The 22,001-nt window shown below is 51.8% G+C and overlaps 2 protein-coding genes across 5 annotated transcripts in view; both read left to right on the top strand.

The window, feature by feature from the left end:
• Positions 1-15,400, top strand: part of GLYR1 (glyoxylate reductase 1 homolog) — a 31,887-nt gene extending 16,487 nt beyond the window's left edge. The window contains exons 8-16 of one of the 4 annotated variants that reach the window (XM_055562095.1): positions 34-84; positions 173-246; positions 2,633-2,732; positions 7,190-7,282; positions 7,965-8,066; positions 8,768-8,930; positions 9,248-9,427; positions 10,039-10,163; positions 13,270-15,400. In XM_055562095.1, coding sequence (XP_055418070.1) covers positions 34-84; positions 173-246; positions 2,633-2,732; positions 7,190-7,282; positions 7,965-8,066; positions 8,768-8,930; positions 9,248-9,427; positions 10,039-10,163; positions 13,270-13,344 — 963 coding nt within the window. In that variant the 3' untranslated portion in view covers positions 13,345-15,400. Of the gene's footprint in view, positions 1-33; positions 85-172; positions 247-2,632; positions 2,733-7,171; positions 7,285-7,964; positions 8,067-8,767; positions 8,931-9,247; positions 9,428-10,038; positions 10,164-13,269 lie in introns of all 4 variants that reach the window. The other 3 variants (XM_055562096.1, XM_055562093.1, XM_055562094.1) reach the window with 3 other exon arrangements.
• Positions 15,401-15,742: 342 nt separating this feature from the next.
• ROGDI (rogdi atypical leucine zipper) lies at positions 15,743-21,614 on the top strand. The gene is made up of 11 exons (XM_055562097.1): positions 15,743-15,895; positions 15,975-16,046; positions 16,752-16,834; positions 17,073-17,127; positions 17,820-17,900; positions 18,542-18,637; positions 19,842-19,940; positions 20,291-20,404; positions 20,480-20,529; positions 20,634-20,760; positions 21,062-21,614. Exons 1-11 carry the CDS (start codon positions 15,851-15,853, stop codon positions 21,101-21,103), a joined length of 864 nt encoding a protein of 287 aa, XP_055418072.1. The 5' UTR covers positions 15,743-15,850; the 3' UTR covers positions 21,104-21,614.
• Positions 21,615-22,001: the final 387 nt, after the last annotated feature.

Raw genomic sequence — 22,001 nt, 5'->3', positions numbered from 1 at the left:
ATAAGTGATTGTTTTTCACTCCCTCTTTATTAGCCAGCTGTCTGTTACCAGGCAATCACAAAGAAGTTGAAAATATGTGAAGAGGTACGTAAGTTCTACGCCTCCTCACTTGTATTCTCACCAGGGCCTGGCACGGACAGGCCGGCCTGACGACCTGTGTTTCCTCCCCCAGGAGACGGGGTCCACCTCCATCCAGGCCGCAGACAGCACGGCGGTGAATGGCAGCGTCACACCCACAGACAAAAAGTAGGGCCTTCGGGGGAGGGCTTCCTTGGGCTCTGGTTCTGTGGGGCTGGGGGTGACTTCAAGGCAGCTTCTTAAGGGTTGTGTCCCAGCCGTTGCTGGGACTAAGTGGAAAGAGAAAGGGAAAATTGTAATTCTTAACGATTTGCCTGGGAGTAACTTGACTTGCGGGAGACAGAAATTGCCCTGTGAATGTACTATGAATTTGCTCACTAGTGAGTCTCCTAAGCAGGGAACACTTGGGTCAGTGGTTCTCAGACCTTTCTGAACCACCTGGAAGACCCTTCGTAAAGCACCAGTTGCTGGGCTGCACCCCTAGAGTTTCTGGATCAGTCAGTCTCAGGTGGACCAGTTCCCAGATAAGTGGCTGCTCATCAGGAGACCACACTTGAAGAACTCCTCACCTTGGCCCTGGTGGGGGCAGGTGGGAGCAAGAGATGAAGGCAGCCTGTTGTCCTGCCTTCCCCAGTCCTCCCAGTGTACCTGCCGGCTGCCCTCCGCCCCACCCAGACAAGTGGGGAGCCTTGACTGCGATCCCCAGGCCTTAGCTGGCATCCACCCTCGCCTTTGCCTCTATTCTGATGCCCCCTTGTGCTTCTGAGTCGTGATGATAAGGGCTCTTAAGGAAGGAGCATTCTCCTAAAGAACGTCTGAATCTCCCATCTGAGTCTTCTGTGCGGTTCTTTCTCAGACTAAAAACACTTTTTTTGTGCTGTTGAAGTCACTTGTTCAACCAGATATATTTGGTGAACTTCCATTGTGGTGTGAAGGAGCTTGAGGCATATGCTAATTAAAGGAGGAATGGGTGTTGCCCATTAAATCAACAAGGAATGTGTTGGCTTATTTTTTTAAAAATCCAACTCTAGGCTGAGGACAGAGTCCAGTGTTCTCTGCCATCACTCAAATCCTTTTTTATTATGAGTGTAAAGCCAGCTACTGAGCAGATGAGCTGCCTCGCACCCAGTGCACCTGGCCCACATTTTCCTCGCCTCAAGGACACCGTGAGCAACTGTCAGTGTACAAATGCATGAACTTTGTCCCCGGGGCTTCCGGGTGTCCTGGAACACTGAACAAAGGAAAGAGAATTAGTCTGTCATGATTTACAATCCTAGAGAAAACTGGTTGCCACCCACCCAGATAGCTGTGAATAACAGATTATACCTTTGGTGAGGAGAGTGGTGGGTTCCATTTTCAGCATTTAATTCAGATGATTTAGAGCAGGATAGACGGAGAACATGAGAAACATGAGAGTGTTGTATTCCCACAAGGATTGGGGAACCTTTGAGCCCGTTAGCAGAGGTGGCTGCAGATATGGCTCCCAGGAGACTGAAAATACTGAAGGATAACACCGGTCAGAGTGGAGAAGCTGCAGACAACATTAGAGCTGAGAGAGAGACAAGCTGGAAACAAGACCATGAGGTAGTAAATGAAGAAAGAGTCGTTGCTTAACCATGTCTTGTGCAAGGAGAGATAAAGAATTGTAGGAACCAAGAAGAGCCATTTGAGCAAGATAAAATCATCCATTGAACCATGTGGCAGCTATGAGCCCCAAGTTCTGGGGCTGCAGGAAAGAGCAGGCGAGCTGTAGCAAGTGCAGGTAAGCAGCACGTACTGACCACCTGAGTTTTAGTCACAGAAGGAGCATAACGGGCTTGCAGTTAGAAGGCGTGGGGAGAGTAGAGGAGGACGGGCCCAGGTTGAGCAATATGGGGGAAAGAGGTTCAGGAGAAGACTCCACGTACTGGGGAAGACTGACTCCAAAGAGCAGGCGAGGCTTTGAAGAGGCGTAGCGAAGCCCATCCCTGCTGACTGCATGAAGAGAGCAAAGGTGGTGCAGAGCCTGAAGCCAGGAAGGGGAGGTGAGCACCAGGACGTCGGCTTGAGCAGGCGAGGACGGTGGGGGCTCCGCACGTGTGGCGCCTGTTACGTGTCATGGATCCCAGGGTACTAGAAGTTGGCACCTCAGGGCCTTGCACCTGAGGTGGCTGGTGAGGAACTGTTGCGTGCGCTGAAGATAAATGTCTGGCTTCTCACTGCAATGGAGTTGTAAGCTCAGCCCCTCCATCAAAGCAACAAGGAAATGGTTGGGAAGATTTGCCGTAACCTGTATGAGTCATACTTCTTGCAGTGGCAGTTGATGGTTTAGAAATGCTTGTGTAAACTTATGAGCACTTCTGAACACGGCCAGAGTGAGAAAAGGCGCGCTCTGCCAGCCCTCCTGCTGGCTCTGCGGTCGTGGTATCAGCACACTGCAGAGCAGCGTGCGTGGTGGACTGAGGTGAGGTTCCCCAGGTTTAAGAGGAACAGAGCCAGGGTAGTATTCATAATCCCACCCTGTCCTCCCCTCCACCCCGTTTCCCACTCTGAACTGACCAGTCTGTCTTTCTAGGATAGGATTTTTGGGCCTTGGCCTCATGGGAAGTGGCATTGTCTCCAACTTGCTAAAAATGGGCCACACGGTGACTGTCTGGAACCGGACTGCAGAGAAAGTAAGCATTCATGGTGGCACTTCTTGGGTGTGATGGGGCCTGGGCCTTGGAGTTGGGGCAGCTGAGGATAGGAGTCGCCCTGCTGTCTCTGCTCCACATTCTGTGTGCATGGAGTAGAAGCCAAGCTCCTAGTCCAGGCAGGGGAGGATGCAGATAAGCCAGCATAGGATGCGATCATAAAAACTAAATATTGAAAATACCCAGGGGTATAACATGAAACAGAAATTTACCCGTCTCTGCCATTACCTGAAATAGGTAACAGAAGGTAATAGAGAAAAAAACCTGTCAGGTTTTTCCGTGTGTGTGTGTGTGTGTGATGAATTCATTGATATGGAGAGTGCCTCAGCAGATCTGCTTCATCTGAGTTAATGGCCATGCTCTGTTGTGTTTGGAATGAGTTAACAACCCTGTACCACAGAACATTCTGCGGTGAAGGAGCTGTGCTGTATCTGCACTGGCCTCTATGAGAGCCAGTGACCTCATGTGGCTCTGAAATACTTGGATTCATGGCTCATGGACTGAAGAATGGAATTTTAAGATTATTTCACTTAAAATTAAGCAGTCCTAGTGGCTAGTGGCTACCGCATTGGACAGAACAGGTTCAGGAATTCTTCATCTAAGGTGGTGCGTGGCTTCACGGGGCCTGTGCATACTCTGAAATGGAATTCCAAGTCTTGTGTAATGGAGAGAGGTCATGGCTCCCCTCAAGTTCTCATCCAGGAAAAGGTGAAGAACCATAATCTAAGTACCAGAAAAATAATTCACTGTGCTTGCCAGGCACTGTCTTGCCTCTCTCTGATTCCCTTTCCTCACTGGTAGTTTGTTCTAAATCTTTAAGAAAGAACCAGCCTCTTGAGGAACAAGGTGTAGCTGAGCGTGTGTTTGTGAAGTGATGGGTGAGCATCCCATGTATGCAGCACAGGGAGAGCTGGAGTGAAGGGAGATGGTAGAGCTGATGGATTTGGATTAACAAAAATGTTCTAGGCGAGGTAAGCAGTTCACTTGGTTGAAACAGCCCTTTTTTAAGAATAACAAGGAACTGGTTGGAGAGTAGGTGGAGCCTGGGAGAAAGGGCACTGAAGGCTGTTCTAAGAGATGTGGGCTTCAAGTGCTGAGCGTGAGGTAGGCGTTGCGGGACCTGGGTCAGGAGTGAAATCCCGGAGACCCTGTTGGCAGATACTTTGTGATTCAAGGCCAAGGCAACCAGGAAATCTAGACACACAGTTGAAGGACATTGGGAAACTCCAAGTGTATGTTCCCATTTGATAGAAGTGCTTCTGGTCAGCCTGTTTCCTTGATTGGAAAGCCTGTTATAAATATGGCTACGCCTTTCAGATTAATTTATGAGAAGGATGTAGAGCAAAGCAGTTACGAATGTGAGTTTGGGATCAGCTGTTACCCTGTTTCTTCAAAAGAAAAAACCAGAAGAAAACAAAATTTAATATTAATATAGATCTTTTTAGAAGTCTAAAAGAGTTACCAAAGAAAAAGATGAATAGGTTTTGATACTACTTCCCACAACAACAAAAAAGAAAACTTGAAAACAAGGTTTTGTATTCTTAAAATTTTCCCACTATCCTAATAATTTTTGTGTTTTTCCCTAGTTTTTCTGTGTGTATGTGTGTTTTTATTGAAGTACAGTTGATTTACAATAGTACGTTAGTTTCAGGTGTACAGCACAGTGATTCAGTATTTGTACAAGTTATGCTGCATTGAAAGTTACTATGAAATAATGACTGTTTTTCTGTGCTGCAATATATGTCCTCGTAGCTTATTTATTTTATACGTAACAGCTTGTACTATCCCCTACTCCTGTCTTGCCTCTCCCTGATTCCCTTTCTTCACTGGTAGTTTGTTCTAAATCTGTTTCTTTTTTGTTATATTCATTCATTTGTTTTACTTTTTAGGTTCCATATATAAGTGCTGGAGAAGGAAATGGCAACCCACTCCAGTATTCTTGCCTGGAGAATTCTATGGACTAAGGAGCCTGGTGGGCTACATCCATGGGGTCTCAAAAAGTCGGACACGACTGAGCGACTAACACACACACATAAGTGCAGGTGTAGAGTATTTGTCTGTCTCTGTCTGACTTATTTCACTAAGCATAATAGTATTCTCTAGGTCCATCCACGTTGTTGCCCATGGCAGAACTCCTTTTTTTTTTATGGCTAATATTCCTATGTGTGTATGTATACACACATAGTATGAATGCATGTTCATCCCCTCATCTGTTGATGGGCACTGAGGTTGCTTCCATATTTTGGCTTTTGTAGTGCTGCTTTGAACATGGGGGATGCAGGCAAATTAGTGTTTTTATTTTCTTTAGATATAAAACCAGGAGTGGAATTTCTTATTAAACAAATAGTTTAATAATGATATAAAGATTTTTAAATAGGTCACAAGGAGACAGTCAACAAAGGTATTAGATATTTTGTGCTTAGAAATAATCAAAATGTATCACACAAAGAAGTTGCTATTTTTGGCTTGTTAAATCAAGTAGGACAAAACGTTAATATATTTATGGGAACTGTGTTGTTTTTAAATAATGTATTCCATGCTGCTGATCTGATAAAACCATTTTCAGAGCCTGTTTTTTACCCTCGGTTCAGTTCAGTTGCTCGATTGTGTCCAACTCTTTGCAACCCTGTGGACTGCAGCACGCCAGGCTTCCCTGTCCATCACCAACTTCCGGAGTTTGTTCAAGCTGATGTCCATTGAGTTGGTGATGCCATCCAACCATCTCATCCTCTGGCATACCCTTCTCCTCCTGCCTTCAATCTTTCCCAGCATCAGGGTCTTTTCCAATGATTCCTTGCTTCACATCAGGTGGTCAGAGTATTGGAGCTTCAGCTTCAGCATCAGTCCTTCCAAAGAATATTCAGGACTGATTTCCTTTAGGATGGACTGGTTTAATCTTACAGTCCAAGGGACTCTCAAGAGTCTTCTCCAACACCACCATTCAAAAGCATCAATTCTTCACTGCTCAGCTTTCTTCACAGTCCAACTCCCACATCCATACATGACCACTGGAAAAACCATAGCCTTGACTAGATGGACCTTGTTGGCAAAGTAATATCTCTCCTTTTCAATATGCTGTCTAGGTTGGTCATAGCTTTTCTTTCAAGGAGCAAGCGTTGAATCACCATCTGCAATCACCTGCAGTGATTTTGGAGCCCAAGAAAATAGTCTGTCACTGTTTCCATTGTTTCCCCATTTATTTGCCATGAAGTGATGGGACCAGATGCCATGATCTTAGTTTTTTTAATGTTGACTTTCAAGCCAGCTTTTTCACTCTCCTCTTTCACTTTCATCAAGAGGCTCTTCAGTTCCTCTTTGCTTTCTGCCATAAAGGTGATGTCATTTGCATATCTGAGGTTATTGATATTTCTCCCAGCAATCTTGATTCCAGATTGTGCTTCATCCTGCCCGGCATTTTGCATGATGTACTCTGCATGGAAGTTAAATAAGCTAGTTGACAATACAAATACAGCCTTGACGTACTCCTTTCCCAATTTGGAACCAGTCTGTTGTTCCATATCTGGTTCTAACTGTTGCTTCTTCACCTGCAAGAAGTTTTACCCTTCTTGTTGTTTTAGTCATTAAGTCATGCCCCACTCTTTTGCAAAACTATGAACTAGAGCCCACCAGGCTCCTCCATCCATGGAATTTTCCAGGCAAGAGTTCTGGAGTGGATTGTCACTTCCTTCTCCAGGGGATCTTCCAGACCCAGGGATTGAACCTGCATCTCCTGCATTAGCAGGTGGATTCTTTACCACTGAACCACCTGGGAAGTCCTTTACATGTATTTGTTGGGGTCATTTATAATTGGGCCAGGATAGCCATTAGGTAAATTCAGATATGTCTCTCAGTGGGGCAAATAAGATACAAAATCATAGGTCCAAATTATTCTAAATACTTTTTTTAGTGCCCATAGAACAAGGAAATAGACCAAAATGTTAACGATATATTTTGTTATGAGATAGTTCAGGTGATTTTATTTTTTTAAAAAGAAGAGTTAGTGCTTTTTGCTCCATGCCCCCCCAACCCCGACCCGAAGCAATTCAGTAGGAAGTGGCAGCCTGTTGGCCCTAGCCCTGCTTCCCTGGCTCACACAGCACTGGGCAGATTTCACCACAGCCGAGACAGCCACAGAGAGCTGTGGACAATTAATTTTCATGTCCCATTCTTGGTTCAGGAAGCCTCCAGCAGACACTTGTTTTGTGCTTCCTATGGAGCAGAATGTAGAACATGCATCCTCGGCACCAAGTTTGCAGACACACAAGACTGTCCTTAAGGGGCTCCCGTCCACTTCCCCTTGAGCAGTCAGACCGCCTGCCTTGGGAGGCCACGCAGGAGCACTGGGCGCTGTGTCTCTGGCCTGGCTAGTGTGTGTGTTGTGCACTGCCTGCAGCTCACATTAGGATCTGTGACTTTTGCAGTGTGATTTGTTCATCCAGGAGGGGGCCCGCCTAGGAAGAACCCCCGCTGAAGTCGTTTCAACTTGTGACATCACCTTTGCCTGCGTGTCGGACCCAAAGGCAGCCAAGGACGTAAGGATCCCTCCCTCCCCCCAGCATCTCAGGTTGTGGCCAGGAACGCTGGCTGGCCTCCTCCCCTTGTCCCCTGCACACCGAGTGAGTGTCTGCATGTGGGGGGTTGGGTGTCCCATTTGGGGGCCATCTCCCATTGTGAAGGGTGTTTGCGTAGACTGAACACAAGACTTCCTTTAATTCAGAACAAAGAATGACACTGACTGGGGTCCCTGAGGTCTGTGCTGAAATGGTTCCTGACAAGCTCATGTGTTCCTGGTGAGCTGGAAGCTTTGAGGCTGAGTGTGCCTTTGGTCCATGTGCCAAGTTCCTATATTTAGCTGTCACTGTATTTGTATGCTTTAAAAGTTCAAGTGCAGTAGTTATCTTGTTGAACTCGTGACTAAACTAATCCAGGTAAATTCAAAGAAGCCAAAAAATAAATACTGACCTTTCATCTTTTCAATGGGAGGCTTTTATTAAAAAGAAATACACATATATTCTTTTTGATGGTAAATGGGAACATAGCATAAATTCTTCTGTTTCCTTTGCTTATTTACATGCTCTTCTCTTTTGAGCTTTAATAGCTTCTGTTTGGGAAATGAGCCAGAAAAAATCAGCAGGACATTGACCTTAGGTCTGAGGGTCACCTGGGTGTCTGGCTGGGAGCCTGGGCTATTGCTTCTCCCTTGTGTCCCCACAGCTGGTGCTGGGCCCCAGTGGAGTGCTTCAGGGGATCCGCCCCGGGAAGTGCTACGTGGACATGTCAACGGTGGACGCTGACACAGTCACCGAGCTGGCCCAGGTAGCAGCCTCATTCAGGCTGGCCCTCCAGCGTCCTTTCAGTTGGAGCCCAAGACCCAGGCTCACCGCACCCCAGTGTGGGCCACATAGTTACTCCAGAGCCACAGCAGAGACTATGGGATTCTAGCCTGTTTTCACTCTCTGCCTTCAAGTCTACAGTTAGTCTGCATGGCTGAGACAGGAGAAGTGCTTCTTAGCTGGGAGAGGCGTCAGGTCCCGTGGCTGCTAGCCTCTCAGTTGGAAGCAGTCCAGTCTGCCAGCAGGGTCTTTGTGGTTTAAATAGCTTTCTGCAGTTGATCCTAGCAGGATATCCCCCCACCCTGAGCCTCTGGGCCAAGGTGAGGAGGTGGTGGTGACTTGTGGCCCACGTGTGTTCAAAGAGCAGCTGAAATCAAAGAAGGGCCGTGTCTGTCCTAGAAAGGGTGGTCGGCCAAGCCGTAGTGTGGTCGTGTTGCTGATATCTTTGTAATGGGAGCCTCTGAGGACCCCCAGCTCCTCGCTGTCTCCTGCATGGGATTCGAGCATCTGGTGGAGGACAGTCTGCTGGCCCTCCCCCAACATCAGCCCAGCACCTTGGTACACATGTCCGCTATGGGGCTCAGCGTGGAGGGCCTAGTGCTCCAGCCCCTGCGTGCTCCTTGCTTCCTGCCCAAGACCCTCGTGAGAGGCACAGCCTCCAGAAGCTGTGACTTTCCTTTCCAGGTGATTGTGTCCAGGGGGGGCCGCTTTCTGGAAGCCCCGGTCTCAGGGAATCAGCAGCTGTCTAATGATGGGATGTTGGTGATCTTAGCGGCCGGAGACAGGGGCTTGTATGAGGACTGCAGCAGCTGCTTCCAGGCAATGGGGAAGACCTCCTTCTTTCTAGGTAACACGCCTGCCCACCCATCAGGCCACTGCAGGCCTGGAGGCTGGGTGGGCCACATCCCCTCTAGACCACCCTGAGGACAGCGTCAGTCCCGCACGGCCTCTCTGCCTGGGGCCCCCGTGGGAAGGTTTCTTTGACTTGCACAGTCAGTGCCTGCAAGGAGGAAGAGCCAGAAGGGTCAGAGCCAGTTCTGTCAGGGGCAGGTGAATGGGGCCTCCCCTGGGTGTAGAGGTGGGTCCGAGCAGGGGTGAGGGTGGGCAGAAAGTCCCTCCGCATGGGATTCCTGGGACGTGACCACAGTTCTTTGCCCTGGGCAGGTGAGGTTGGCAACGCAGCTAAGATGATGCTGATTGTGAACATGGTCCAGGGGAGCTTCATGGCCACCATTGCAGAGGGGCTCACCCTGGCCCAAGTCACAGGCCAGTCCCAGCAGACACTCTTGGACATCCTCAATCAGGGACAGTTGGCCAGCATCTTCCTGGACCAGAAGTGCCAAAGTAAGTTGCCTTTGACCGCTCTTGTTGCGTTTTAGTTTTGGTTCTAGCTGGGGAGCTGGGTCGAGCAGCCATCACAGAGCAGTGTCTTCTTGGGGAGCTCCTTCTGTGTGAATGACACATCCTCTCCAGTCAGTCTGGCCCCCAGTCAAAGTGAAGTGAAGGTTGCTCAGTCGCGTCTGACTCTTTGCGACCTCATGGACTATACAATCCATGGAATTCTTCAGGCTAGAATACTGGGGTGGGATGCCTTTCCTTTCTCCAGGGGATCTTCCCAACCCAGGGATTGAACCCAGGTCTCCCTCACTGCAGGCGAATTCTTTACCAGTTGAGCCACAAGGGAAGCCCAAGAATACTGGAATGGGTAGCCTATCCTTTCTCCAGCGGATCTTCCTGACCCCGAAAATGAACCAGGGTCTCCTGCATTGCAGGCAGATTCTTTACCGGCTGAGCTCTGAGGGAAGCCCCGTAGGATTTGGGGGTGCAAGCTGGGAACTTGTCTCTTGGGTGTCTGAGGAGGAGGAAATGCTAGGTGTTGAGCCCTGACAGTGCTCCAGATGTTTTCTTATTTAGGATCCTTTTAATTCTTCTGGTGGATGCCTTTCCCTCCTCAGATATCCTGCAAGGAAACTTTAAGCCCGATTTCTACCTGAAATACATTCAGAAGGATCTCCGTTTAGCCATTGCGCTAGGTGATGCCGTCAACCATCCGACCCCCATGGCTGCTGCAGCCAATGAGGTAACTGCAGGAGGCTGTGGGTGGGGCCTGCAGACTTCCCTTGTCTCCCTTGCACTGCCCCTCTGCGACTTTGCCTTGGCTTGGCTGTGTCTGACCTCTCCAGGGGGAGTCTTAGGTTGTTGGTTTTAGGCTTGTGTGTCTCCTCCAATCCATGCTGACTTCTCTGGAAATTCTTTGACCTGTGGGTTACTTAAAAGTGTGTCAAATATGAATAAAAATCCTAAAGGATTTCCTAGATATCAAATGGTTATTGATTTCTAATGTATCTTCGTGGTCAAAAAATACACTCCGTATGGCTTTTAACTCTGCATCGATTCAGACTTGTTTTGTGGCCTAGCAGATGGTCTGTCTTGGTGGGTGTGCCGTATTCACTTAAGAAGACTGTTTTGCATGTATCAGTTAGGTCGAGATAGCTAGTAGTATTTTTTCAGATCATCATTACTAACCTTTTTATCCAGTTCTTTTAATTGCCAAGAAAGGGATGTTAAAATCTCCAACTATCATTGTGGGATTATTCGTTTCCCTTTTAATTTTGTCCATTTCACTTAGTATCTTTGGAAGTTTTTGTTATTGGGCTCTTAGCCGTTTATGGTTGTACTGCCTTCCTGATGAATTTGCCCTTTTGTTATTAAGAAGTGTCCATCTTGATCTTTGTCTTGAAGTTTGTTGTCAGACTTTCATATGGCCACTATAGCCTTCTCAGGTTTACAGTTTCCGTGTGTTACATCTTTTATTTCAATCTGATAGAAGTACAACAGCTGAGCAATATTTATCTTTGAATTGCAGTAAGAACCACATTTTGTGAGACACATACATATATAAATCATGTGGATTCATTTTAGAAGTTCTCTCTTTCAAGTGCTATAAGCTGTATACATTTTTATCCAAGTTAAATAGAGGTCTCTAGTGGCTTTTCCTGTAGAGGCAAAGAAATGCAGATACACAGTATTGGGGAGCTCCCTGAGGGTCCAGTGGTCAGGACTCTGTGCTCCCACTGGTGGGGGCCTCGGTTTGATCCCTGGTTGGGGGACTAAGGTCCCACAAGCTGAGCAGTGCAGCCAAAAATCAGTAAAAAATACACAGTAACCTGCCTTTTCATAGTTGACTAATCTTCTGTCCTTGAATTCTGTGTCTCTCTCTTCCTTGTCTGTCTGAACATCTGAGTACTTACTTCACCCCCCCGGGCTGCAGTACAATTTCTGGTTCCTCTTGTCTTACCTTCAGGTTCTCTCTTGGCAGTGAAGTTCCTGGCTGTTGTATGGTTTTTCGTTGATGAGTTTATCTGTAACTGGTTACTTCTGAAGGGTTCTGTGGTATCTTGTGTTGGGAGCACTTCTCTGCCAGGTGATTTCCACTTGCCCCTCCCTGACTCTACAGGATTCATGGACTTGGAAACAGACATTTTGGTTCATTTCTCAGTGGAGCATGGTGGTTTCTGGCCATTTCGATGTTGTGAATTTAGGTTTTCCACTGTTTTGGAGTTCAGGATCTTAAGGCTAAGTAGTCCATTAACATTTAGACTTTGTCTTGAAGTCTGTTGGTGTGTGGTTGAATTTGGAGCTAGTGTTTTATCATTTGATTGCCATTTGTCCCCCTGGCTTTTGTCTGTCTCTTTCTCCTTTCATTTGGAACATTTGAATGTTTTTTAGGATCCCATTTTTTATCTATTGGCTTTTTTTATGGCTTTTTTTTAACAAGTGCATCATCTTTATTTTGTCTTTCCTCTCGGGATTACTGTATGCATCTTAACTTCACGTCCTAGATTGGCCCTCTACGTAAAATGTGTATCCATTTGCCACTTCCTCCCTCTCATCCTTGGAAGCATTGTTCCTCGGCCTGGGCACCGCTGATACTTGCTGTGGGAGCTGTCCAGTGCATTGTGGCATCCCTGTCCTCTACCCGCTGGATGTGACTGCACCCCCTTGGCTGATAGGAGATGTCTCCAGACGTTACCAAATGTCGCTCCAGGTGGGGAGCAAAAGGACCCCAGGTTGAGAACCCTTGCTTTAGTGTACAAGTGTCCTATATTTTATGTTTGCTTTTATTTTAAGCCCACCATTGTTGGAGTGTCTCGCTTTAGTAATCATATGAATTCTAAGATATTCAGAGAAAAGATAAGTTTCTGTTTCTCTACCATTTCCAGTTCTTTCCTTTCCTTTCTGAAGAATTGAATTTCTCTCTGGTATTGTTTTTCGTTCAGCTGGAAGAACTTGCTTTAGCATTTCCTGAACACAGGTCTGCTGGCAACAATTAGTTCTCTTTTATCTGAAAAAGGTCTTTATTTAGCCTTTGTTCTGAGTTCACAGCTATACCCGAGCTGTAATGGACATCAATCATGATGGCTCCAACTGAACTATGTTTAAAAATAGAAAAAAAATACACCTGTGTCCAGCTGCATTTTTTCAACATGACTGGACATTGCCCTGCCCTTATTGAATGATGGCTTTTTTAAGTTTTCTCACACTCTTTCATATTCACCTGGTACCTTTGGAGTGGCTGTTTGTTAATTGCCAAGGACCATTCTAGGCTCTGGGGACATAGTACAGCCCCTTCTCTTCCTTGTAGAGGTTACATTCTAATGGAAGGAGGCACAAGGTAAGCACATAAATGTTTCAACAAGGAAGAATTCCAGAAGGTTAGAATTGTGAATAAAATGGAACAGAGTAAAGGGATGGAGGTGGTCGAGTAAAGTGGCGCACCTGGTACTTCAGATGGATGACGGGGAAGGCCCTGGAGCTGACGGGGCAGGACAGGGGCAGCAGCCCAGAGAGAATGGGGAAGGCCTCGGAGCATCTTCAGATGGAAGGGATGTGATTGTAACTACTAACCAGTGTTGAGCCCTGAGCACTTTACATCCCTCAGTCCATTTAACCTTCACTGTAACCCTGTTAGCCTCCCCATGAAATCAAGAAGCAGTGCTGGAGGCACAGAGAAACTGAGGTACTTAGTCCAAGGTCAGGCCAGATCTGGGAGATCCAGGAGTCACACCCAGACAGCCTGGGGTCCAGAACCTACCCACCTAACCGCACCTAGAACCCCTCTAGGAAGCAGGTCTGTCTGTAAGTCAGCTCTGTGGCCAGACTAAACCTGTGTTTTTTTTTTCCAGGTGTACAAAAGAGCCAAGGCACTGGACCAGTCTGACAATGACATGTCTGCCGTGTACCGAGCCTATATACACTAAGTCCTTGACCCCAACCCACCCCTGTCTTCCCTATGACCCCCTCTTCCTCACACGGAGTTGGGGTCCTGGGACTTAACTCTGGACCAGTCCACCTGTCTCCATCTCCTTTTATACAGACTTTGAGACTTGCCATGAGCACAGCACACAGCATCGCTCCTCCCCTGGAGGTCCTGGAGAGAGGAGGGGTATCAGCAGGAGTGGCCTGTGGGGAGGCTCTTGAGCTGGGCACTGGCCATGGACTAGGTGGCTGTGTGTTCTCACACACACACACCCCACACACAAACACACGAACACCACACTGGCTCTTGCCCCAGGATAGAAGCTGCCCAGAAACTGCTGCCTGGCTTTTTTGTTTTCCCTTCTTCCGAGCTGTCTTATCTCCGACCCTTCCAGTTGAGGAACTCAAGTCAGCAGTGAGAACTGGAAGGTTTCCCACTGCTTCCCTCAGAGCGAAGAGGCTGTGGTTCTGTCCACTGTCCCCCACTGGATTCCACGCGGAGAGGAGCTCTAGGCTACGATGAGCCAGCAAGACTCTTAAGCAGAGGGTCGCATGGCCCCTCCAACCTCAGGTGACCCGCTGATGAGGATTGTCACGTTTAAGCTACCAGTGTGCAACCAACTCTCCATAAATGCCTTTGTGAGCTGAAAAGAGATGGACACAGTCAAGCAAAGACAGGCCTCTGGCTTTCCAGGGAAAGCGACAAACAGCCCACCCTAGGCAAACCTCCTGGAAGCCTGCTCTCCTCACTGCTTTTGCGCACCTGTCCCAGAAGTCACTGTCACTGTGGAGCCTGGGCTGGGATCCGACTTCCTCACCAGGCTGTTGTAGTATTTGGATTTGCATTCCAGCCCTTAGGAAGGGGTCCTGAGGGCAACCACTGAGGAGTGAATGGGGGAAGGGGCTTCCTTCCTGTTTCCGTTATGCCACAGACCTTCCACCTGGTTCTGAAGAGCCACTCTGACCCAGGTCCCCTCACAGCAGTCCCCCCTTTTCCAGCCTGTCCCTGCACAAGTCCTCTGTGTGCCCACCTCTCTCCATTCGCCTCCCTTCCCCCTTTCCTCCCATGGAGACAGTATTTCATTCTGTCTGTTCCTCCGTTGGTCCATACCCAGCCTGACCAATGACGACCATTTCTTAGGCTCTGCTCTTGAAACAGAAATGAGTGTCTTCACTTAAGCCAGCAGCTTGGTCTTCGGTGCTTTCAGGGCCCTGGGGTCTGTCGGGAGAGAAGAGGAGATCTAGGCTTGACGTTACCAGAGCTCACTGACCCTCAGAGGTGAATCTGAGCATTTCTCCTTGGATAGGGGACCAGAGGGGCTTGGAACGTGGCATGAGAACAAGGAGAAGTCACCCAAAGGATGTCAGTGTTCTCTCCCCCTGCATGGGTTGGATTCTCCAAAGTCAGGCTGTGCGGAAGTTCAGCATTTGTAGTGAATATATAGTGATAAACACAATTTGAGGTGGCCACGCTGGTGTGTGCCCCTCCCCCTCGCAGCTTTGGCCCTTTTCCACTGATCAGAACCCAGGATAGGGGATCTCAGAAAACATGGGGGTGGGGAGGGCAGGGGAGATGCCTGTGGTTTTTGACACAGTTGTTAATTTCACTGGGATTTTGAATTCTGTATGAACACAAAGCCTGTTCTAGTCCTAGCGGGACACGGGGGTGGGGGTGGGGGAAGATGCTGTAATGAAACTGGTTAGTCAATGTTGTCTTAATATTGTTGACAATTCTGTAAAGTTCCTTTTTATGAATATTTCTGTTTAAGCTATTTCACCTTTGTTTTGAGATCCTTCCCTCTTAAAGGAGAAAATGTGACACTTGTGAAAAGCTTGTAAGAAAGCCCCTCGTCCACCACTCCCTTTTTTTTCCTTTAAACCTTTAAATGACAAATCTAGGTAATTAAGGTTGTGAATTTTTATTTTTGCTTTGTTTTTAATGAACATTTGTCTTTCAGAATAGGATTGTGTGATAATGTTTAAATGGCAAAAACATGATTTTGTGCAATTAACAAAAAGCTACTGCAAGCAAAATAAAAACGTTTCTTGGTAACACAACTGTGACCTTGGTGGGGTGGTCTGCGCCCTGACACCAAGCACCACGCGGGAGAGGAGGGGGGTTGTCCCTCCGGGACCAACGGAGCTAGGAGACGAGACCGGGCTGGAACAGGCTACCCAGGCGGCCAGCCGCCGGGTGCGACGAGAGCTAGCCATACCGCTGGCCAATCCCCGAGCGTGCCCAGTGCAGGGCGTCCTATCAGAGCCGAGGAGGGGCGGGACGAGCGAGCGCCGCGCCCAGGCCGGTGAACGGCTGCGGATGCTGCAGCCAGAGATCGCAGCGCCGCCGTGTTCGGAGCGAGCCGGCGGGGGCAGGTCCGCGGCGCTCGCGGCGTTGCGAGCTGGGGGCGTGGCGGGCGCCCGCGCAGCCAATCGGCGGCGAGGGTGGGCCCGGGAGCCACCGGCTGACCGCGCACCCGCGACGGTCGCTGTGAGCAGCGAGCGGCGGCGATGGCGACCGTGATGGCAGCGACGGCGGCGGAGCGGGCGGTGCTGGTGAGGCGCGCGGGCCGGGCCGGGCCGGGAGGGAGGCGGTCGTGGGCCGGGACGGCTGACAGCGGGCCTATCCCCGCAGGAGGAGGAGTTTCGCTGGCTGTTACACGACGAGGTGCATGCCGTGCTGAGGCAACTGCAGGACATCCTCAAGGTAACCTCGAGGACCTGTGCGGGCGCCCACCCTCCCCACCCTCCCCCAGCGCGGCTTCCTCCTCGGCCTCCTGAGGCTGCTGCGTACCCGACGCGCGGTGTTCAGACCAGGCCCTGCCCTCAGGCCCCGGACTCAGTCCTAGGACTTAAAAAGCGTCTACCCCGGGGCGCCAGCAGATAATTACCCAGTTCCACAAGCCGTCCTGCCAGGGCTGCGGACCTGGATTGAGCCCCGGAGTCGGGGAAGCTACTCTTTGAAATTGACGTTTAACTTCCTATCTGAAGGACCCAGCATTTTGACCTCAGCCAAGTCCTCGATCTCTCTGGGCCTCCCCTTTGCAAAAGGGAGATAGCAGTACCGCCCTCAGGGCTGTTGTGAAGATTAAAAAAAACAGCCAATGGAAATACAAAAAAATGTCCAGGCGGTGCCTGATAAGGCCGGAATTACCGGTTGCCATGACTACTGTCTTCTCAGACTTTGCTCCCCACTTCCAAGCTCGTCAACCAAACGGGGAGGGTGTCTCTGAGTCCTCTATCCTGTATGGGACACACGGTAGACCCCCAGGGAATGTAGAAGGAGCAGGTATGGGTTCAGGTAGGAACTGAAACTGGCCGTGGGGGAGGGGCCCTGGGAGCGGAGCTTATGGAGCAAAGGCCGGGCTGGAGTCGGTGATCTTTATTTACCCCGCTCCCCTTTGCCCCCCAGGAGGCCTCGCTCCGCTTCACTCTGCCAGGCTCAGGCACTGAGGGGCCCACGAAGCAGGAGAACTTCGTCTTGGGCAGCTGTGGGTGAGCCTGGGCTGGGTGGAAACCGGGGTGGGGTTGCGCGGTGGACTTCTGGGAGGAGGGACCCTTGGGGATACCCTCTAGGACTGGTGGTGTGGCCACGGCCCAGCCCTGCAGACTGATTTCAGCTCCAGCGTCCAGAGGGCGTGCAGTGGGACAGGCTGGACTATCCTGTGACAGCCCAGAGAGGCTGGGGTGGTGGGGCAGCTGCAGGTGCTGCTCTGACCCCCACGTGTTGTAGCACAGACCAGGTGAAGGGCGTGCTGACTCTGCAGGGAGATGCGCTGAGCCAGGCGGTGAGTCCCCCGGCCCCTGGCCCCTTCCCATGCCACCAGAGCAGCCAGCGGGCCAGAGTCGGGGGGTGGGGGGAGGCCCCCTGCTTTAGCTCAGCTCTGCCACCCACTAGCTGTGTGACTCTGGGCAGGATCCTTGACCTCTCTGGGCCTCGGTTTCCTTGTTTGAAAATGACAGCAACCCCCGTAACCTGCTTCTGAGATTGGTGTGTTACTCCATTGAGAGGTGGGTGGTGGGTGGTGCTTTGCACACGGCACTACCTATAGCCTGGCCCCGGGGTTAGGCTGGCCCCAGATCAACATCTTAACTCTCTCTGCACTTGATCCTGTAGCAGGTGCCAAGGCCTGGGGGAAGGTCCTCCTCCTCGGGTGGGCGTTACGTCCTTTGGCACCTGCAAATGTTCTCCATATGCCCACAACCACTCACCTCCTCCCTCCCAGCAGAAGCCACCTTCCCCTTTCGCGGCTGTTTTCCCTTTCATTTCTTTGTGGTTCCTCTTGGCCTGAGTTCCTGTTTCCTGTTCCCTGTTTGCCCCAGCCCAAATGGCCATGTTCTTCCCCCTCTCCCACATGGAGTGGCTCAGGCTCGAGCCACCACACACACACTCTGTTTCTGCCCCCTGGCTCAAGGGCTCAGAGTGGCCAGCGGCAGGAGGACATCCTTCTGCCCGGCTTAGCCCACCCTTGCCTGGCAGGACGTGAACCTGAAGATGCCCAGGAACAACCAGCTGCTGCACTTTGCCTTCCGGGAGGACAAGCAGTGGAAACTGCAGCAGGTAACTGGGCCCTTCCCTGGCCGGGGCCCAGGGCACAAGGGCAGGCAGGAACAGGCCCTTGCAGCGCTGAGGCCTCCAGGGCTGGCCGCTGCGGGGCCTTGTGGCTGCAGCAGGCTTACAAAGATGTTTCCTAGCAGTGCAGCTGGGGTGGGCAGTGCCTGGTCTCCTAGTCTGTCCTGTAATTGGGTCTGGCTTCTGCCACCTCCCTCTCCCCTCTCACTGGCCACCAGCTGTTTCCACTTCACGGCCTTTGCTTGGGCTTGTCCCTCTGCCTGGAGTCCACTTCCCCAACTTTTGCCACTGCACAAGCTTCAGCTTAAGAGTTGCCTTCCCTCGCCGCCGCCCACCCCCCAATCACCTTGTTTCCTTGTGAAAGCTGAACAATCTATTATCTTGTGCCTTTCCTCTGTTACCCTCTGTCCTCCTTTGGAAAGTGAGCTGCAAGGAACTGGGGACTGAGGCCGCCTCACTGCACCCGCCAGGCCCGGCAGGCAGCACCCACCCCAGCCCTACTAGGAAGATAGGCCCCCTCAGGGTGGGGATCCATAGGTTGGGCCCCCAGAAACCATGGGTGTTCTGAGGCTGGCACCTTTCCCTGCCGAGGCCCAGCCCACTGACCGCCCAGTGGGCCCTGCTTTTAGATCCAAGATGCCAGGAACCACGTGAGCCAAGCCATTTACCTCCTCGCCAACCGAGATGAGAGCTACCAGTTCAGGACAGGAGCAGAGGTCCTCAAGGTGAGCCACCTCAGGAGTGGGAGAGCCCGGTTCCCTGACCACCGATCGATCCCCTGGGAAGCTCTGCCCCCACCCTCAGGTGAAGCTGAGCGTCGACCCTTCACCTCTCGGTGTACACCATGTCCTTCCAGCCAGTTGAATGGCTCACGGCCCAGGCCCCAGAAACAGATGTGGGTTCTGATCCCAGGGCCTGCACTATGAGCCAGGCCACCTCAGATCCCTTACTTAGCCATTCTGTGCCTCAGTACCCTCACCTGATAAAAGGGGGGGACAAGCTGTCGTGCCTGCCATCATGACAACGCGGGTGACGTTGCCTCTAGTAAGCACCCAGTAGATGGGAGCTGCAGGTATTACTGTCAGCAACAGAAAAGCTTCTGTAATTAACAAAGTGAGTCCACGTGGTGTGAAGGGACAAGATGAGCTCAGGTTCCCTGAGTTCACACTTTAGCCCTGCCTCCAGCTTGCTGTGTGTCCTCGGGTGGTTTGCATGCCATCTCTGGGCCTGATATGAAAACTCGAAACCAGATGGACCAAAGTCCCTTTCAGAACTGTGAGTGTCCTTTGGGGTGTAATGTGCAGCCCAGTAATTCTGCCTTTCCCAGGAGCCAGGTGACCCCAGCGCCCACAGCAGCAGCTGGGTGAAGAGCTGGAAGCAGTGGGCGCTGGGGCTCTGCGAGCTTTGCTCCCACACAGAGGGAGGGGATGAGTCTCCAAAGGTTCCACCATTCCCCAGCCGTGCGGCCTTGGACCTATGGAACTTCAGTTTCCTTCACCTGTGAAAACAGGGCTCCTGTCCACCTTAAGGCCTCAACTCACCCATCCCAGTGACTCCTCAAGGAAGCCCTCCCTGACTCCTTACACCCAAGCTGAGTTAGGGTCCCTCCTTGTAAGCTCCTTCACTGCCTGAACCCTCATCCTCAAAGCCCTTGGCCCTCTGGGACTGACTTCAGGGCTCCTCCACCCCAATTGGACCAGGACCCCGGGTCCCAGACAATAGAACCTTCCGGATGGGTGGTCAGCAGCACAGATGTCCTGCCCCCGCCCCCAGCTGGAGCCCAATCACCCACATCTTAACAAGCCCCCTGCTGCAGGGGTTCAGGGCCTGAGTCTGTGAGCCCTAGGGAAGGAATTGGGAGCTCCCCTAACTTGGTTTCTCCTGATGGGGCTGCCCTGGCAGCCTCTGTGACCAGCTCTCCTCCCCCAGCTGATGGACGCCGTGATGTTGCAGCTGACCAGAGCCCGCAACCGGCTCACCACTCCGGCCACCCTCACTCTGCCGGAGATTGCTGCCAGCGGCCTCACGGTCAGTGCCTCAGGCCCACCCCAGCTCCAGGAGAGGCGGGAGGGACACAGGGGTGCCAGGGCATCCTGCAGGCCCCAGATTGTTGACAGAGTTCTCTGTGCGGTTTTCTTGGATTGGGTCTTTGGCTTCCATTCTGAATCCCCAAAATATATCTCCCCCCACCCCTCGGACCGGGTCACTGGTGTCCAAGCCCAGTGGTGCAGTAAGTTACCCGGAGCACCTGGCAAGAATCAGAAGGCCCCAGTCCACGGGCTGGGGACTGGAATTCCCCCCATAGTGGTTGGAGGGGCGGGGGTGGGACGTGCCTGCTGGCCCTCATCCCCCCTGGATGCCCGGCCCTCCCCCAACAGCGGATGTTCGCCCCCACCCTGCCTTCTGACCTCCTGGTCAATGTCTACATCAACCTCAACAAGCTCTGCCTCACCGTGTACCAGCTGCACGCCCTGCAGCCCAATTCCACCAAGGTGAGCCCCCACCCAGCCTGCCCTCGCCCACCCCGTGGTCCCAGGCCTGACCCCACCTGATGCTTTCTTGTTTAGAACTTCCGGCCAGCCGGAGGCGCCGTACTGCACAGCCCCGGGGCCATGTTGTAAGTATGCTACCTGAGAGGGGTCTCAGGAGCACCCCCGCCCCTCCTAGGGTGGGGCCCTGGCCCTCTGGGCCGCCCTCAGGGCCCCTCTCGTCTCCCCTCAGCGAGTGGGGCACGCAGCGCCTGGAGGTGAGCCACGTGCACAAGGTGGAGTCAGTGATCCCCTGGCTCAACGACGCCCTGGTCTTCTTCACTGTCTCCCTGCAGCTCTGCCAGCAGCTCAAGGATAAGGTGGGAACACAGGGTCAGGGCCGGGCTGGACCTCACCCCGAGGAGGCCAGCCAGTCCACGGGCCATTCAGCCCCTTCTTTTGGGGTGGGGGCGGGGATGCCAAGGGCTCCTTGTGTGTCTCCAAAGCAACCCCTGATCTTAAGATCTGTTACACTCTCTGCGCACACCAGTCGGGGGTGGGCCATGATGTCACTCAGCAACACTGTCTTCTTCCGGCCGCTTGGCCCTTGGGTGACAGGCTGCAGCAGGGCAGATCCCCGGGCCGACCCCTCATCACGTCCTCCGTCTCCCTCCTCCCCAGATCTCTGTGTTCTCCAGCTACTGGAGCTGCAGGCCTTTCTGAACAGAGCGCCCAAGAGCCTGTCCCCTGGGAGTGGAGCCCAGGACGTCCATCCTCCCTACACACACTCCCACCCCAGAGTGCCGGCCAGGGCCGGGCTCTGCAGGCTATTTATTTCCTCCTTCACATGACCTTGCCTGTCACCCCTGCACAGACAGGATGGAACACGATCTGCTGGGAGGAAGGGACGCCGATGGGCTTTTTGTTTTGGATGGGGGAGGTGAGGAGGCACAAAGTGGCCTCCAGTCCACACCCTGGCCTCCCGACAGGGCAAAAGCCTTTGGACTTGGGCTGGAGCCAGGCTCTCCTTCCTTCCCCCTTCACCTCCTGCCTGGCCCCACCCCTAGGAGGGCGAGGGGCAGCCACACACCCCCTCCCGCTTGAGCCTGAGGGGTGGGCTGGGAGAGAATAAGGACAGAAGCCCCCCACCACAAGCTATAGTGTCCTTGACTGCATTCACTTAGCAGCCCTGGTGGGGTGTCCAAGAAATAAAGATTGTCCGACTTTGCCTGGAGCCCTTCTGTCTGTCTGGGTGGGGACCTGGCCAAGGGCCCCTGATAGTTAGCCAGGCCGAGTACCCAGAGATTTGGCCTCCCAGGTACTGAGGGGCTGAGTGGGCTGGTGAACAGACAGTGGCTGGGTGGCTACAGCATGTCACCTAAGGTCTCCTGGTAACAGCCATGCCAGCTGAAGGCTGGAGAACCCAGTAGGCATCTCAGTGAAGCCGTAAGGACCTGCACTGCTCACCCTGACGGGACGAGCTCTAGACTCAGGCTTTGGCTGAACGAGGTTTTGTTATTACTCTCCAGCAGGGCAAAGACAGGGAGGCAGGGACTGTCCGCATTAAGGGTCCAGGCGAAGTTATCAAATCCCTGGGGTAGGGGTGGATTCCTGCAAGAGA

This window comes from Bubalus kerabau, chromosome 23 (genome assembly GCF_029407905.1).
Source record: "Bubalus kerabau isolate K-KA32 ecotype Philippines breed swamp buffalo chromosome 23, PCC_UOA_SB_1v2, whole genome shotgun sequence".
In the NCBI taxonomy this organism is placed as follows: Eukaryota; Metazoa; Chordata; class Mammalia; order Artiodactyla; family Bovidae; genus Bubalus; species Bubalus kerabau.
The sequence above is the reverse complement of the archived record's forward strand: the minus strand, read 5'-3'. Positions and strand labels throughout refer to the sequence as shown.

Bases quoted from the DNA above. Each gene is read 5' to 3' on its own strand.
- ROGDI (XM_055562097.1), top strand. From the start codon at position 15,851: ATGGCGACCGTGATGGCAGCGACGGCGGCGGAGCGGGCGGTGCTG. The intron at 16,047-16,751 runs GTAACCTCGAGG...TTTGCCCCCCAG, and splicing joins AACTGCAGGACATCCTCAAG to GAGGCCTCGCTCCGCTTCAC. The intron at 20,405-20,479 runs GTGAGCCCCCAC...TTTCTTGTTTAG, and splicing joins TGCAGCCCAATTCCACCAAG to AACTTCCGGCCAGCCGGAGG.